General features: G+C 36.2%; 1 protein-coding gene across 3 annotated transcripts in view; it reads right to left on the reverse strand.

The window, feature by feature from the left end:
• Positions 1 to 8,353: 8,353 nt before the first annotated feature.
• The window catches only part of LOC146002563 (putative ATPase N2B), a 68,521-nt gene continuing 59,385 nt past the window's right edge, over positions 8,354 to 17,489 (reverse strand). For all 3 annotated transcript variants that reach the window (XM_083140493.1, XM_083140494.1, XM_083140496.1), the window contains exons 5-7: positions 15,263 to 15,403; positions 13,126 to 13,251; positions 8,354 to 9,846 (exon numbers count right to left, since the gene is read on the reverse strand). In XM_083140493.1, the coding sequence (XP_082996619.1) occupies positions 9,694 to 9,846; positions 13,126 to 13,251; positions 15,263 to 15,403 (420 nt within the window). In that variant the 3' untranslated portion in view covers positions 8,354 to 9,693. The remainder of the gene's footprint in view (positions 9,847 to 13,125; positions 13,252 to 15,262; positions 15,404 to 17,489) is intronic.

Below are 17,489 nucleotides of genomic sequence, written 5' to 3' on the forward strand. Positions count from 1 at the left end.
AAAATATGACACACCAAATGGGTTAAACAAGAGGGAAAGGTGAAAAGTTCAAAATTCAAGTCTGAAGGTTGAGGATTGACATCAACCTGAAGAATGATCTGCCCTGGGTAAATTTTCCTGCACGTGCACTACTATCTTTCCTTTCTCCACTCTCAAAAGCCATTGGTTACACAAAACACTTTCTTCGCACCACTTGCAACAGGAAAAATGAGAAATTTTATATATTTAATAATGTACAATGTGATCCATTGAAGTGTAGACTGCCACGTCAGTGTTTGCACTATCAGCAAGCGAGACACTTGATGCCTTTTGTTGGCATCATAGTGTCGATGAAGGAAGCACACAACAGTTTCCATAATTATTTAAAAATGTTATTTACTTACCAGATTTATAAAAGAAAGTGTTCAAACTAGATGCCTTCAATGGGCACACACTTTTATTAAGACACCCAATCATGAAAGCTGGCAACAGGGGGCTAGAAACCAGTTTCTACATTCGTCATGAAACATGAGACACTGAAGTGATAAGGCTCCTTGTTTTGTATTGTGTGGCCTGTTTATTAGTCTGGCGACTGTGAAGTGATAGGGTGCTTGTTACCTATTGTGTTTTCTTTAGTGTATTCAACCGCAAATGGTATTATGGCTCACCAAATGTTTTCTACTGTACAGCATGTATTTATTTATGATTCATGTGTGTTAACTCAAACGGCACATGAAGTTCAAAGACAATTTGAAACAAGATTCCCAGATGTAAATATTCTGTGCGATTTTTATCTCTGGGCTAGATTGAAAAATGCTGTATACAAGTCAAATCCACGCACCCTAGAAGAACTGAAACGTAACACCCACCAAGAAATTACCAACATTAATCAACGGAAACTGCAGCAAGTTATGGGTAACTTCATCAAGAGGTGTCAAAAATGTGTGAACAACGAAGGCAGTCAGTTTCAGCACCTTCTTTCATAAATTGAAGGGCTCAGGTGCAAAACATGGTAAGTGATATTTTGGTCATTTCTGAGTTCATTAAGAAAGAAGGTTATTAGAAGGTATACTGTAGATAAATTGTTTTCGTGTTGTGTTTGTCAATTTCATAAGGCTTCACTGAGTCCAATGAAAATTGTATGACATGGCAATTTCACTCGAAAATTGAAGGATGTCACATTTTACTTTGTAACTCAAAAATGACCAAAATGTTACTTATGTTTTACACCCGAGCCCTTCAGTTGGTAACTAAATAAATCACTCTTTAAACTAGTTACAGAAACTTGCACGCTTGATTCATAGACAGTTTACACTGCCGACATACAGCCATGAGTGCCTCGCTTGCCGATAACGCAAACACCAGCATGGTGGTCTACACTTCAATGAATCGCTTTGTATTTGGAACACATTTTTATATTAATGCAATCCATGTTTCAGCTAATTTGCCATTGTTGTGGTTCACTCTTTTGTGCTTTTTTGTTCACATATCCATCTTGTTTCAGCAACTTTTCATTGAATTTATTTCTCTTCTATCACTATAACATGAAACCCTGTTAATTGTTAGATTGATAAAACATGTCACTGGGTTCAGTCCTTTACATTCCTTTCCTAGTATCACTTAAATGTTCATTAAGTGTTTCCTTAAAATATCTCCCAGTTTCTCCTGTATAGCTTTTGTCACAAGCTCCATAGTTTACGCCATGATGGCAATGGTGATTAACCTTCACAACAGAACAAACTATTGACCAGATAATTATCAATGATCAACGAGAATATGGCTGACTGAAAATTTTAACATCTCGAGTAAATAATTCTCACAAATTTCAAGAACTACTTTTCAGTTACATTATGAGCTGCAGTGGTACGGAAAGAATCAGAAGAAAGGCCTTTTCTTTTACAGAAGGGAGTTGGAAACATTTCATTACTCCAGTATTGTGATGAGAGGAAAGGAAGGTCATTGCAGACAAGGCCATCACTAAACTGAAACATGGAGCCGTAGGTATAGGCAATGCAAGCAAACTTGTTTCACTGAGTTTTCTCTTGGAGTCTTGGCAGAAATTAACTAGATAGTTTATAGAAGAATTTTACGTGTTGCTCCCTGTGTATGCACGTTTTTTTTTTTAAATTGGACTTCCTAAATTGTTACGTAAACCATGCTTCATTCTGAATTGTTCCTGTGCTATTTAAATTCGAAACTTAGGTTTTACTTGAAGACCCTATTGTGCTTTTCGTCTATTTCTCACTATCATTCACATTCGTCATTTAAATTAACCAAGGTAGAAAGAAAATGGTCGTACAAATCATATCGCTATCACTTGATGAATACAATGACATTCTTTGCTTTTTTCTTTTTATACTTGTTTTAGAGATAATGATAACCACAATAACAAAAAAACAAAGAAACGAACAACCACAGGGTGATTACTCACAGGGAATTCCTTGAATTCTGGGAATTATACGTGAATATTTGGCTCCAGGAATAAATTTTTCTCCGTAGTCATGAAAAGTTGCAACTTTTATTAATACAAATGCAATTGAGTTTATACAGATTTATAAATGCCCTGAGGCAAGTATTTCACAGTTTAAATAAAACAGAATTATCTTAATCTGTTTACTTTGTTAGTGCCCTTTGCAAAACAATCTATCTGACAGACGGAAGTTTATTGAGATATCTTGAATTTTAATTAGGTAAATTTGAGTTTGAAATTCTTCTATAACTAACAATTTTTTGTAGATTAGTATATTCCGTAACATTTGTGACTTTTTTGTAGATGTATTTTGAGTCTGAGTATGTGAAATGGCAAATGTAAACTCCACACCTTACATTAAATACGCGACCTTTTAATGCAATTGAACCAGAATTTTTGGATACATTGACTACATACAAAGACCCTTTATATTGTTAAGGTACCATATTTGTGAGTGCGTGGGGGGGGGGGGGGGCAGGAGGTGGTGAGAGGCGGTAATATGCAAGGTTGAAACAGAGAAAATATCTTCTTGTAGGCTTGATTTTTTGGAAAGTTCGCCTTGAAAACTGGGAATTATACTTCAATTTTATAGTAATGGTCCTAGTGCAGTACCAGAGGAGGAACTCCATCCGGATATTCGGTATACCCGAAACTTCCAACAAGAATACCGATAACAAAAGCAACCGCCTTGTTTGAAGAGCAACTGGGCATCAAAATCCAGCATGCTGATATTTGAATAAGCCACAGGGTAGGAGGACAGAAGAACGGAGGTAAGCCAAGAGCCATTCTTGTTAAATTTACTAGTTACCGTGCGAGAGCAAGTGTGTTTCGAAATAAACGGAAACTGAAGGGTTCTAATATCACCATCACAGAAGATCTCTGCCGCGCACGTCTCGAGCTTCTGAAACTGGCGACGAGCAAATACAATTACAAGAACTGTTGGACCCAAGATGGGAATATCGTAATAAATAGAGCCCGGAAGTTCAGGCATTTATTTTTGTGAAAATAGGCAGGCAAAAAGGCATTTATAATGTGGAAAATAGGCACTAAAAATGAAAAAAAGGCAAAATAAACCGAAAAAAGGCACATCTGGAAGTCGCTTACTTTTATCCATAATTTCTGGCAAAATGTTAAAATCAAAATTGGGAAGAGCATTTCAATTTTTCCCGTCTTGATTGCACATAACTACAAGGTGCTTTTTAAGTTCTCAACATTCATTGCTAGTCGTCTGTCAGAGAGAATGTTTTTCATAATAGAAAATTATCTTTCACGAATTGAAGCCGCTTCATTTTCTGGAAGAGTATCGATCACCTCACTGATTTTTTGAAGGTTGTTAGCTGCCCATCTCGTCAAGACTGGTTGTGGAGGTAAACTAAGCTCAATCGCAACTTCCTGAAATTTTCGGGTTTGAGAGGGAGATTTCAGAAATATCTTCTTTGTGTTCGAAATCAACCTGTCCACTTCAGCAGTCAATCATGCACAAGAAATGTTAACCGAAAGGCAATATCCTAACTCAGTATGAAATACTTTTTTCTCACACTTTTCTCCTTCAGCAATGTTGAAACATGCGTGAGTTCAATATTACTTAAATAAAGCGAAAATTATTCACATAATAAACGGAAGAAAAATAAATGCCAACAACATTTTTTGGGAGAAAAATAATTTATATACACATTTTTTAAAAAAAATTGTCATATTTCATTGAAAAAGGCAAAAAAAGGCATTATAATTAAAAATAGGCAGTGGGGTCCCAAATAGGCAAAATAGGCAAAATGAAAAGGCTTCCAAAACATTCAAAACAACATAATAAACGTATATCCAGAAAAATTTTATCAATATATGCAGTAGATAAAAAGAGGCATTTTGCCAAACTTCCGGGCTCTAGTAATAAACATTGGAAACGTGAAGCACTTCATCACTTGCAGAAAGCAATTAGATGAACTTTGAACGCTTACCGGGAAGATATGAGTGATCCGTAAACTTTATCATTTTTTAAAATCTCTTTTACCTTTCATAACATAAAATTTAAATTTCACATTACTCTTATAATTTTTATTTATCGGGAACACATTTAGTCTTAAGTTGTAGCTTCTAAATGTTTAAGTTCCTCTTTTCTTTGATATATACGTGTTTTGCTTCTTTTATTATTGTTTACTACTTTCACTATTTTAATCTCAACTGCATAATTTTACAGTTTAGTTTCGTAAATGTCAGTCACGTTCTTGTACATCAGCAAAGTGTAATTGTTATTATATCAAAAAAACATATTAATAAGTTTCTAATGATCAAAAGTACCGTAAAAAGCAGAAAACTTTTATTTGTATTTGTGACCTTTATGCAGGTTTTGACTTAATACGCTCTGATCGCCATTACAGCATGGGTGGGGGTGTCTGCATATACGCACGGGAGGGACTAAAACTGCATCCGTTGTCTTTCGAAATCGAAGGAGAGTTTGACGTTGAGTACCTTGCAGCTACGGTTGAAATAAAAAAGGAACGTCTCGGTATTTGTGCCGTATACAGGCCTAAGCATATTCCATATACACAGTTGTCAATTTTAGAAGATATATTGACCGAAATGTATCCCTTAGTTAATGACCTTTTTATAGCTGGAGATTTCAACATTAATTTCTTACATCCAGACTGTGCTGACATCGTTTACATTCAAAATTTGTTTAATCAATTTCAATTAATGCAAATAATCAATAAACCGACCAGAATAACCTCCACGACTAAGTCATTAATTGATCTGACGTTTGTCAGCAACATGCAAAATATAATCCAACATGGTGTCGGTGAGCCAGTCAGCAATAGCGATCATAGAATGACCCACGTTGTACTTGTGTATACCAAACCAGAAAGCGTGAACAGAATTATATACCACAGAAAATACGGTGATATTGATTATGATAAATTCGTGAAGGATGCAGAAAAAATTAACTGGGGAAAAATATATAACACCGATAACTTGGATATGAAAGTAGAGTATTTCAATGTCAACTTACTTGATCTCTTTGACAAGCACGCGCCAGTTCGTAAAACACGAGTTCGTAACAAACGTATGCCGTGGATTACATCAAATGTGAAGCTGTTGATGAAACTAAGGGACAATGCGTTTCGTAAATTCAAGCGAATCGGAACTGAATCTGCATGGAAAGAATACAAAGAATTGAGAAATTTCACGACATCCGTTATTCGGCAAGAAAAAAAGTGTTATTTTGAGCATAACATCAATAAAACACCAAGACAACCAAAGCATTTATGGAAGCAGCTGAAATCTGTAGGCATTGGCTCAAATAAACATGATCTCCCCTCCACGTTTGACAATGCGAACGAGATAAATGAACACTGCCTGTGTGTTCAAAACTACTCGAAAAAATAATCTATAAACAGACATTTAGCTTCATTGCCCAAAACAATATTCTTCCACCCTCACAGTCAGGATTTCGGCCGGCACACAGCACTGCTACGGCTTTGCTGAAAGTCACAAATGACGTCCTCCAGGCTATGAATAAGAAATTCCTCACTGCATTCATATTATTGGACCTGTCCAAAGCATTTGATGCGGTACAACATAAATTACTGCTCAGTAAACTGAAATATTACAGTTTTTCACAATCTACCCTTAACTGGTATTTTTCATATCTAAGTAACCGAAATAAACGTGTAAAACTGTTGCCTACTTTATTATCTAATAATTTATATATTTCATCTGGTGTTCCACAAGGATCTATACTAGGTCCCTTATTGTTTACGATTTATATTGCATACCTACCCTCAGTTGTCAAATACTGTAACGTACATTCATATGCTGATGACACTCAACTAACCAAATCATTCAATCCAACAGAAATTGCCATAAGTATTGAATACATAAGTAATTATTTGGGTGCGATAAAAACATGGTGTGATGCAAATGGCCTTAAAATTCATGCTAATAAGTCATGCTATACATTTATTGGAACTCGAAATGCTATTGGTTCGGTCGAGCACACTAATACAACAATTAAAATAAATGATGATGTCATACCTAGAGCTCAAGTAGTTAAAAGTCTTGGACTGATATTTGACACTCGTCTATCATGGAATGAGCATATTAGCCGCCAAATCAATAAATCATTTGGAACACTTAGATTCTTGTTTAAATTTAACAAACTATTATCTTCAGAAATCAAGCAGTTGAAACACTTATATATATCCATTTCTCGACTATTGTGACGTAGTGTACTCTGGTAGAATAAATAAAACTTTACAAGCAAAGATTTAAAAATGCCAAAATGCGTGCATGCGGTTCATATTTTGCATCCCGAGACGTGAACATATTTTACCTTCCATAAAGAAGAATATCCTCAATATGTACCGTAGGCGGCTACTGCATACATATTGCCTTACACATAAAATTATTACATCTGGCAAGCCGTCGTATCTGGCAGACATGTTGATCCCTCGCACCAGTATTCACAGCCACCATACAAGAAATAATTTCAAATTTAACCTTCCACTCTGCAACACACAGGCATATCAGTCGTCATTTTCATATTTTGCTGCAAAAATATGGAGTGCCCTACCTAAGAGCATGTCGAGCGTATCTAAAATAGAATCTTTCCGAAATGAAGTAAAGAATTTTCTTTTGGCAGAGCAGAGGTTGTGTTCAAATACTATGATGTAACTTGTATGTTTATGTTATGTATTTTGTCTACATGTTTTTATTTTTATTTATTTTTTATTCATTTTATTTTATTTTTATGTAGTTGTCTTTACACAATTTTTGTATCATTTTATTCATACATTTATAACAATTACTTTATCAATAGATTTTGTAACTAAATCATACAGTTTATTGCACACTGTATTAATACTGTAAACATAAGAAATGTAAATTTAAATGTAATCGATGACACGGGTTAGGTGGCAGAACAGCCTCAGGCTGAACCTCGCCCACACAAATAAAGAATTTGAATTTGAATTTGAATTTAGTGTGGCCACCCTGCACCAATATGTATTAATGGAGGAAATACATATTTTTGGAATAAATCGTCAGCTCAGAAGCTGCTCTTGAGAGCTCAAAATAACAACAAATCATTTTTATGAGGCGAAATGGGTGCAGAACGAAGCGCTATGTTACTTCCTTGAAGACACGTCATAGCTAACACTGCTTGTTCTCTTCGGGTGCTGGCAACCTTGATAGCTGTGCAACTCTCCTCTAATCCTCTAGTTGGGGTTGACTATGCGGTGTTTCCAAATCAATATCGTGTTCTTTTCTTCTTTGGGTATAAGAGATGAGGCCTTCCATTTGATTGCGTATACAGTCAGCACAGCATTTGACTATAGCTCTTTTCAGTTCTTACGGTGGGCGCTCTAGAAGTTGGCAGGGGAAGTGGGGAGTGGGGAAGCGACCAATCCAGCGCGATAAGAAATGTAGCAGCCAGTAGAACGAGTTTCACGTAGTGCTTTTTCCGGCCGCATTGTGTCTCTCGGCGCCACTGCTGTTGTCTGGTTGGTCTGTTGAGTAATCCCCGCTCTCCACTTCCCCTGCCAGGTTCTAGAGTGCCCGCCGTAAGAACTGAAAAGAGCTATACCATACGGGTAGCAATTAATTCCTGAGGTGGGTGATCTAAGGTTGGAAATTTTCCAACCTTGTCCCTGTATAACAGTGGCTCTGGGGTCTCACCCAGCCTCTAATAAATGGGTATCTGGGTGTGACCATGGGGGGTAAAGGCACTTGGAGCAAGGTGCCAATCACATCATCTACCTTCATATCCTCCTATGTGCCTTCAAGGCACAGCGCAATGAGCATGGGAACTTTGCCTTTACTTTACCTGCAATTACATTGTCGGTGATTACACAAGGGAAAAAGATACACTGCATATATATAAAATATATATTTTATTTAAAACGAGCCAAAAATATCATACAGTTCTTATGAGTAACTGTTATGATTAATCACGGCATATGTTATTTATTCACCATAGTTGAACAAACTAGTCATCATCTTCACAGGGTCATACATTTAATTAGCAACTGGCTAGTTAAATGTGACATAGAATGTAGTTAAAATTTGTTCTTTAATGTAAAGGATAATTAACACACAATCAGTTGCACTAACAATGTTTAGAGTATCTTATATTTTTCTTATTTGAAATTAACTATGTACAAGATCACACGTATTGCATAATTATGATACAAAATCCTAGTTAACATTTAAAGAAAGGAACTTGTCACACTACATTATAACTGTCATGAGAAAAGTGAAAATCTAGTAGATGCTTCTAGCAACACATTAGCCATAAAGTAGAAAATGCATTTGTTTCTAGCTTATTTCTTTGGTTTGTCGTAATGCATGCATAATATGAAGAGAACATTTAAGTTTATTCGGTATTATAAGGTATCAATTCTACAGTACACATTTAAATATTGCAAGATTTGTGTATTGTAAATCAAAATATTGCAACACATATTATTCCACATTTGATGATTCAGAGTTCTCTTTTAGGGAGAATTCACACCGAAGCAACGCCTATCGCTTGAGGATTTCACCAATCAAACGCAAGCTTCTGCAGCCTGTGATGCCACTATGGTGCGAGACCTTATTTTCTGATTGACTCATTCCCAAGTGCATGTGTCACTTTGGTCCAAAATCTCCCTTATATTGTTTTGAGCATTTTGCTAATGACATAGTCATCTGGCAAATATATTTTAAAAAAAGTTTCCCTTGTCTTCAATCCAACATATCAACAAAGAGGCAATTGTGGCTAACATAATTACTAAATGTTACTACAAAGTAATTATGATACCATTATACACATAGTTATAGTATCTTTTTTATTTGTGCAACTAGAAAAATATCATTTCTGAAATTTTAATATCACATATTTTCCTCCAAGACCTCTTGTGACTTACTGTGTAAAAGAAATGGAAGTAACACAACTTCCATAAACATTTAAGTTCATTTTTCTTAACAACAGAAGCAATAAAAATCAATTCACACAGCTGGTATCTAACTTGCATTATTCTGAAATTGCATAGTAACTTTCATTACAATTTATATAAATGAAGACTAAGATTCTGCTTACATTAAAAAAAAAAGTCCTATGAAAAAGTACACAACCTACATTTCACTGAATGTGCTCAAAAATAACTTAACGTAACATCTTTACAAAGCACACTACAAAATAATACTTTACAAGCACACTATACACACACTGTACACTATAATTACACGCATTGGCAGAGTCAACTAATTGACTATTGGGCAACAGCATGAACAGCTTTTGGTTCTGTGTTCTTGTCCCACTGTTCCCAATACTCTTTGGTTTGCATCTCGGACAACCTGGACACTGTTCGATCGAAGGCAAACAGTTCTTCTTCCCCAGTGAAGATGTTTGGGGCAGTATTTCCCTGTGTAATGTAAAAATGTCATTAATACACACTATACAATGGTAGATTTGGGTAACAAATTTCTTAACATGTTTGTATGAGGGCATGCTGAAAAGTAACGCCTCCTATATTTTTTGTTACAGTGTAAACACATTTTGAATTTTGAGCAACCAAGCATTGTGCTCATCAGACTTTCTCGCCTCTCCATTGCAAGTTTCAATTTTCTATCACCAGGAGGTGCTGAACTATAGCGAGAAAAATGACAGCATGTAACCATACTGCCTGAAGCAGCTTGGTGCCGCAGAAAATGTGTCTCTAATTGACATTCATTGGAGAATGAAGGCTTTTCATGGGGATGAATGTGTAGACTTCAGTACTGTATGATGTTGGACTATTCGTGCTCATAGTGGAAACCCCAGCCAATGAACTCTCAACATGTGTGACAAAGAATGAAATGGAAAGCCACGTACTGCAACTGATGGTCATCAGAATCATGTTGATAAACTCATTAGAGAAAACCATCATAACCCACGCAGAGCTCGCATTCAAGTGTGGCATATCACGGGAGCGAGTACAGGCGATAATCACAAAATCTGAGATACAGAAAACTTTGTGCCCGGTGGGTGCCTCGGAAGCTCACTCCCAACATGAAACAGAAGAGACTGAACATTAGTCTAGTCAAGAGTTGCTTCAGCCCTATGAACTTGAAGGTGATGTGTTCCAAAGCTTAAGGAACATTTGAGAGGAGTTCACTTTATTTCTTATGATGCAGTGCAAACAGAAGTCAGGCTTTGGCTCCGTCATCAAGATGAACAATTCTACAGTGATGGCATTAAGTACAGCTGGTCTCTTGTTGGCAGATGCCAGAGTAATTATGTGGAAAGGTAATTGTGTAGATATGGACAATAAAGTTCTAGAAAGTTACCTGCATTTATTTTATTCAAGTAAATGAAAACCGTTTTCCAATTTTAAAAAAATAGGAGGCATTACTTTTCAGCAAGCCCTCGTATATTGAAACCAGGGTTCAAAGTTCAGCATTGGAGCTCTAATAGTGAGACTTGGATTTGAGACATAGGAATCATGTGGGAAAGATAGTTAACCATTCCAAGTTTTGAATTCAAGCACTCTCAGATTTTGATTTGCCTACCCATTTCTCATCTCTGTATTACTACCATGACATGCATTTTTCTACGGATGCAATAAGATTGTAATGGTGAAGACAAAAACTCATCACATGCATTTGAATACTTTGGGCTTGGACATTTAGTGCAAGCACAAACTGCCAATTCGTTCAGATACTCAACATTTATTTCCTTTATCATTTACACAAAGTTCACATGTATTTTTCTTTTAAACAAGCCTTTTTGTATATTTAATTGGATTTAAGGGTTTTTTCTTTGCTCACACTCATTTTTTTAACATAGGTATATACCAGAATTCGAAGGTGGGGAGTACTAACATGATGAGTGCAGTGAATGATCGGAGTTTATTGACATCAAAGTGCTTCTGGATCAGCAGCAGCAAGATGCTGTAATAAGCTGAGATTAACGGAGAAGTCTTGCTGATGAACTACCATTTTACAAGGCTTAAAAGCCATTATTTTGAAATTCGAACAAAGTGAGATACTTGGATTTTTTGCTTGGCTTGATTTTTTATGTCGAAGTAGGTCATGAGAAATTAATATTCTGCAATTCTGAGACCCTGAAAATTTCTTTCCTGCCCTATAGAAAATGTCCAAGTTAAAGGTCATACCAGCGTCAATATCCAAGTAATGTGCTATATAAGGCAGCTTGTCCTAATAGTGAGTTTCCATTCCCAGTATACAAAATTTTGGGGTAGTGTTGCTTAACCAAAATATTAAGGGCTGAAAACAGGCAAAAACTGTATTTTGGACATTCTTTGTTGTCGCATAACAATGGTAAGCAACAATGCTCATCAAAACAATTGAATGTATACAAGCAAACAGTCTTATGTTAACAGTATACCAAAACAAAAGTTTGGGATATTGTTGCTTTCGAAAGATACAGCACTCCAAACTTACTCATATTTCAATTTTCATGAAACAGGTTTGTTCTTGATAAGAAGTGAATGGTGAAACAGTGTGTGGTTACTAAGGAGAAGTAGACAAAACTGGAGCACGATTGGAACATACTCCTCAAAAATTTATCTGGCGCCTTGCACTGTATGTGAATTTTACCTCTGGAAGCAAGTTTAAAAATAAGGTGTATGTCAAAGTCCCCATACATTAGAAAAATTGAAAGGAAACATCAGGAGAGGAATTGAAGCAATCTCGGAAGAGGAACTGATACGTGTTAGTGAGAATTTCCTACAAATATGCCGTAAATGTGTGGAAGCAGGAGAACATTTCCAACACTTCTTGTAACAAGGTACGTGCTCATTTTAATTGTAACTGTCCATGTAATTATATTAGGTTATTTCATTACATATCTAGCTGTTTCAGGTATGCAGATGTTGCATCCAGTTTGCCGGCACACACACTCTCAGTGCCTGGCACATCAGCCGCCACTCCATGGACGAGTTGACCGTGAAAAGCACTGTACATAGATTGAATGGAATGAGAGGCCAAAATTCACACAATTCTGTAGCCTCAGATGCATCCCTCATGTACGTTTGTGGGTTTCGTTCAAGAACTATTCAAGGGTCTGCCTGCCAGAAAGAATTTCCATGGTGTCCTTGCAATGCACTCTCCTTCAGTGGAAAATGCTTTTGGGATAGGACACAATCAATGAAGGTTCCATGGTTTTCAAATCTCTCTCCTAACCATTGGACAAACCCTCGACATAACAGATTTCAAGAACTTTGGCACATCTATAAATTGTCAATTACAATGCATTCATAAATTTTCATCTTCCAAGTCTTATCACTATATCTGCAGAAGATATACCCATCTACATTTGATAGGGAGATAAAATCCAGATTTGAATGTATGAATTGTTGTTTTAAGTCTGCTTTATGCACAGAAAGGTTAATCGGAACTGGACCTACAGTTTAAAGTGAGATCCGAACCGTGCCATCTGCCTCCACCAGGTATCAAACCCAGAACCCCTTGATTACAAGACAACGACGTTACCACTGCGCAATCGGGAAGGCCCTCTATTTTGAATGATAGCATGAAAAGCATAAGAGAAATTGGCCAGACTAAACTATATACCTATATATCACAGAGTTTGGTAACTGATGTTTTCACATATTTTGTTAAACACTTGAGAGTGTGGTGGGGGATGGAGTTTCCTTAATGAAATTACATTGTACAGTAGATTTATATCATTGGGTACATACCCCTTTGCCCACTGATATTCCCAAGTCATCCATAAGGGCTCTGTGTTCATCTAAGAATTCACTCTCTGGAGCTTTGGTAAGGAACAGTTCACGATGTGGTGCATCTGCAGTTATGATTATTCTAATCTGAAAATAAAAAAGCATGGCATGTGCCAATCAGTACCATAGCTGAGAAGTATGGTAGGTAAATATTTTTCTATTGTAGGCATTGTGCATAAATATGTATGTTTCGCTGTTAAAAACTTTTCTTTCCATATGCTAAATACGTTTTGGGGGGAAATTTTTAGGTTTTTAATATTTTTTGCAGATATTTAAAAAATCAAAAGGAAAAGGTAATAGTTTCTCAACAACCCTTCTCTCCAATTTCGGTAGAAGATCGGATCAGTTATCAGTATCAACCCAGCATTGGTTGACATGTTAGCGCTGCGCTAATATTGAAATTTATCTGCTTATACTTTATGGTATCCCAAACTTTCAATCATTGTATGTGCTAACCCATAGGACATGTGCAGTGCATCAGAAATTTCCTGGATGGTGATGCGTCTATCCTCTCGAATGAGCTCATCATCCCTGTGGCGGTTGTCGTCGGTCAACGATGTTGATCGCCTGCCACTCCTTGTCATGTCCACACTTTCGGTTTCTCCCACTTTGAACTTAACTACTTAAGTCTGAGCAAAAGTCTGTGCTTCGTTGCATGAGATTCGATGACCTACAGAAGGTTAAAACAGGTCTGAACAGTAGGGCAGGGAGTGTTCTGTGGAACTTTTCCAAACTGGTTTTGAGGGTTGGATAAAATGCTGGCACAAATGCATCGAATGTGATGGCAACTGTGTGGAAGGGTAACTGAGTAGAGGACACTACAGGCAAACTATATGTATGTTCATTGTTTCAATCTTTCCGTTATTAATCAAATTATACCTCAACAGGCAAAACTTTTTGATACCCCCTCGTATATCGGTTGTAAAATACGAAAGCTCTTTGAGATGCAGTCTAGCTGTCTTTTGTTTTGTTACAGGTAGGAAAATATAATAGGGTGGAGCATTCCCTTTTGTTAGGAGCTGTGCCATGGTCCTGTCAACACATTGTCAGATGTTAGCGTGATGCTCATGACTGTTTTTTTCATTTATAAATTTTCGTGAATTGTATCTGCCTTCTCGTGTTTAAGTTACTTTTTCATGATGGGCAATGCTCATATATTGCAATGGTTAATGGATGACAGAGACTATGAAAGTGAACGCGAGGAGTAGGGCAATATTCTTTATTCAGAAGAGAATGATATGGAGAAGCCCGACAGTGTAGTGTCATGCAGAGTTAACATGACCAAACTCAAAGAAATGTTCATGGGCCACAGTACACTGGACATGATGAAACAACAATGTGGAATATTCACATAATGAACAAAAAATTATATTGAGAACCAAAAAAGATGAACGGAATTTGAAGAAAATGGAGGTGTTAGCGTCGTGCTAACATGTTGACCATCAGCATTAGACATCAGTCGACCAACGCCAGATTAATAAACTTTATATCAGATCCAGTAAAAATTTAATTTCAGTTCATCCATAATGTATAGAAATATCAAAAACTGTAAAATTGATTTCTTTTTCAATATGCAAATATGCTATCACTATCATTGTCCCATAATTAGTACATTATGATTGACTGATTTGAAATTGATGCGTGCGTCAGCACACATGGCCATTTTGAACCCTTTAATGTACAAGGGAAAATATCCCTTTATCTAAAATGTTTACTTAAAATGTTAAAACAAGGGGTGTTAAAGAGAAAGGTTAAAAGTGCAAGGTTGTAAATGGACCTGCACAAAGACGAACACAACACATTAAAAAGTAAGAATAAACTAAAAACTTCCTCACGGACAGTGGAAAAGCTAAAAACGTTTATTAAAACATTATTGTCATCTCCCAACAGAGATGACAAACAGTTGAGAAGATGAAAAGTCTGCCTGAAGAAAGGAAAATCGGCACAGTCAATGATAATATGCCAAACATTTAAAACGACATTAGAGACACAATGGAGGGTCCAGTTCTTGCAGCAAGTGACTACTACTCTACTACATTATGACTAATTAGCTGCACAGTCATATTATACTTAATGTGTTCCTAGCAATATTACTTACCTTATTGTCATAAAACGTGTCTATAAGTGTAATGAACCTCCTTGATTGGGACCTGGTCTTCAAACTAAGTTGAGGGATATCTCGTATAATTACTGTGTGGAAAACTTGTGCCATTTGTAAATAGTCGCTTGCTCCTAGTGGCTGCAGAAAGAAAGAAATAAAATTGACTTTTCTCAGTCCAAATAAACATGTTTGTACACATAAATAAATTTTGCCTTCAAACAGTATCAGTGTGAAAGACTATTAAATCACCACATGGATTATTATTTTGCTTAGGGACAACTCCATTGTGATGGGTGTGATATTCAGACAAATTTACATTCATTTTTTAATATTTTGTTTTTTTCTTACACCTTCAAATATGTAACTCTATCGATTCATGTAATTTCATTTTCTTTGATGAAAAGTACTTAATTTCAAAATAGCCCTCATACTAATTTTCAGTTACAGAAAATATAGTTTGTTTTTTTTATAATTGAGACGGGTATGACACTTCTGAGACTTGACTTTAGGACCTTCCTCAGTCTTTCAGAAAACTCTGTGAAATATATTGGTTTACTGAAACAATTTCATTTTATTTTCACAAAGCAAACTTTACTCGACATTTAGATGCTTTTAGTTTCTAAAAATATTACTACATACTTTTTTATAAACATTTTTTTCCTGTGACGGGTGTGACATCATGCACATGTAGGATTATGAAACAATGAAAAGGTTATGAAAAATAAGGTTTGCTTCAGGAATGAAGTAGGATTCTTCAGAGCTTAAGATATAGCAACAATAAGTGAGACAATTAGAATGAAATTAGTTCTCTTACGGAATAATACTGTATCATAAAGAAGCTAAATTAAGTGGAAACATCACACATAAAATCCCACTTCTACTATAAAAAGAAATATGTTTCAAACAGTAAGTTATTTAAAAGCCATGAAACTAGTGTTTAATAATTCCACATAGTTTTCCCTTTAAATTCATACACAATAAGTGATACTTTCAATAAAAATAAATTAACCTTGTTTGTCCATTTTCACATGGGATGGCTCTTGGGTGTCTTCTAAATTATTCACACCATTGAATAAGTGAAGTTCTATACATTGATGTATATGATTTTACATATTGTTTCTGCCACTTTTTGGCTAACTGTGGTGACAAGAATGAGTGATGATCTGATGAAATTGATGAATGGACAGTAACAGAGAACACCTGCCCAAGATACGACTGAACATGGGAACTTCGGTGGCAAGGTTGAAAAGTAACCATTTAATGCACTTGACTAAACACACGGCCAGAAAATAGGCAGCTGGGCAGAATTGTGCTGATGCCAGATATGGGAAAAGCAAAGTGAGAGGGGGGACAAAAGTTGCTGGTTCCCGTGCACTGTGTGGCAACACAACCGGTTGCATTGCCTAGTTCGAGCATCAGACCGACTTCTCTCCGGGGCACTTTTGTGTCATCACTGACCATTTGAGCAAATTCTGTTGTTTGTATCACATGGATTAAAAAGAGCAACTCTAGAACGAGATCTTTCATTCTCCTAAACCTCCAAACCTAGGGGGTTGTGTTCCAATGTGGCAGCAGTACGAACTTCTGCCATCCGCATAATTTCATGGTCATCCATTTAGTGAGCCAGTTATTACATTCATTACATGAACGAGGTTCTCAGCATCTTTCACACTGAAATTGCACGTGATATGTAGGAAAAAATGTCACTTGAGAATGGAACAAGCTTATACATGTCACACTATTTCAGTGTGAACTGTTGTGAGGTGATTAGTTAATTTTCGTTCAACATGTGTTGTTTATCATTTGCATCTTCACTCTGAAAATTCCCTTGTTGTCGAATTTATTTTTCTAAATTGAAGCCAAGCAGTTTGTATTCAATGGGTCTCAAGTTCAATCCCCAGTGGGTCAAATTTCAGTTGTTCATGCCTCACTTTACATTGTAGCATAGTCCCAATTAACCTATTTGTGCATAACAATGATGAAATCCATGATGAAAAACAGGCAAAAAACTAGTATGGCATTACTAGCAAGTAGACAAGTAATGATATGTTACAATCGGGGCTTGACATATAGATTTGCATGTAAAAGATGCCATTCCCTCTTTTAGATCTAGAAAATTTGCATGGTAAAAAAAATCAGATTTGGGTGTACTTCAATAGACTCATCTCCATACAAAGTACTTCAGCTTAGATAAGAACTAATTTCAGTGTTCGATGATGATAGT

Source organism: Lepisma saccharinum, chromosome 18 (assembly GCF_977018435.1).
Source record: "Lepisma saccharinum chromosome 18, izLepSacc3.1, whole genome shotgun sequence".
Lineage (NCBI taxonomy): Eukaryota > Metazoa > Arthropoda > Insecta > Zygentoma > Lepismatidae > Lepisma > Lepisma saccharinum.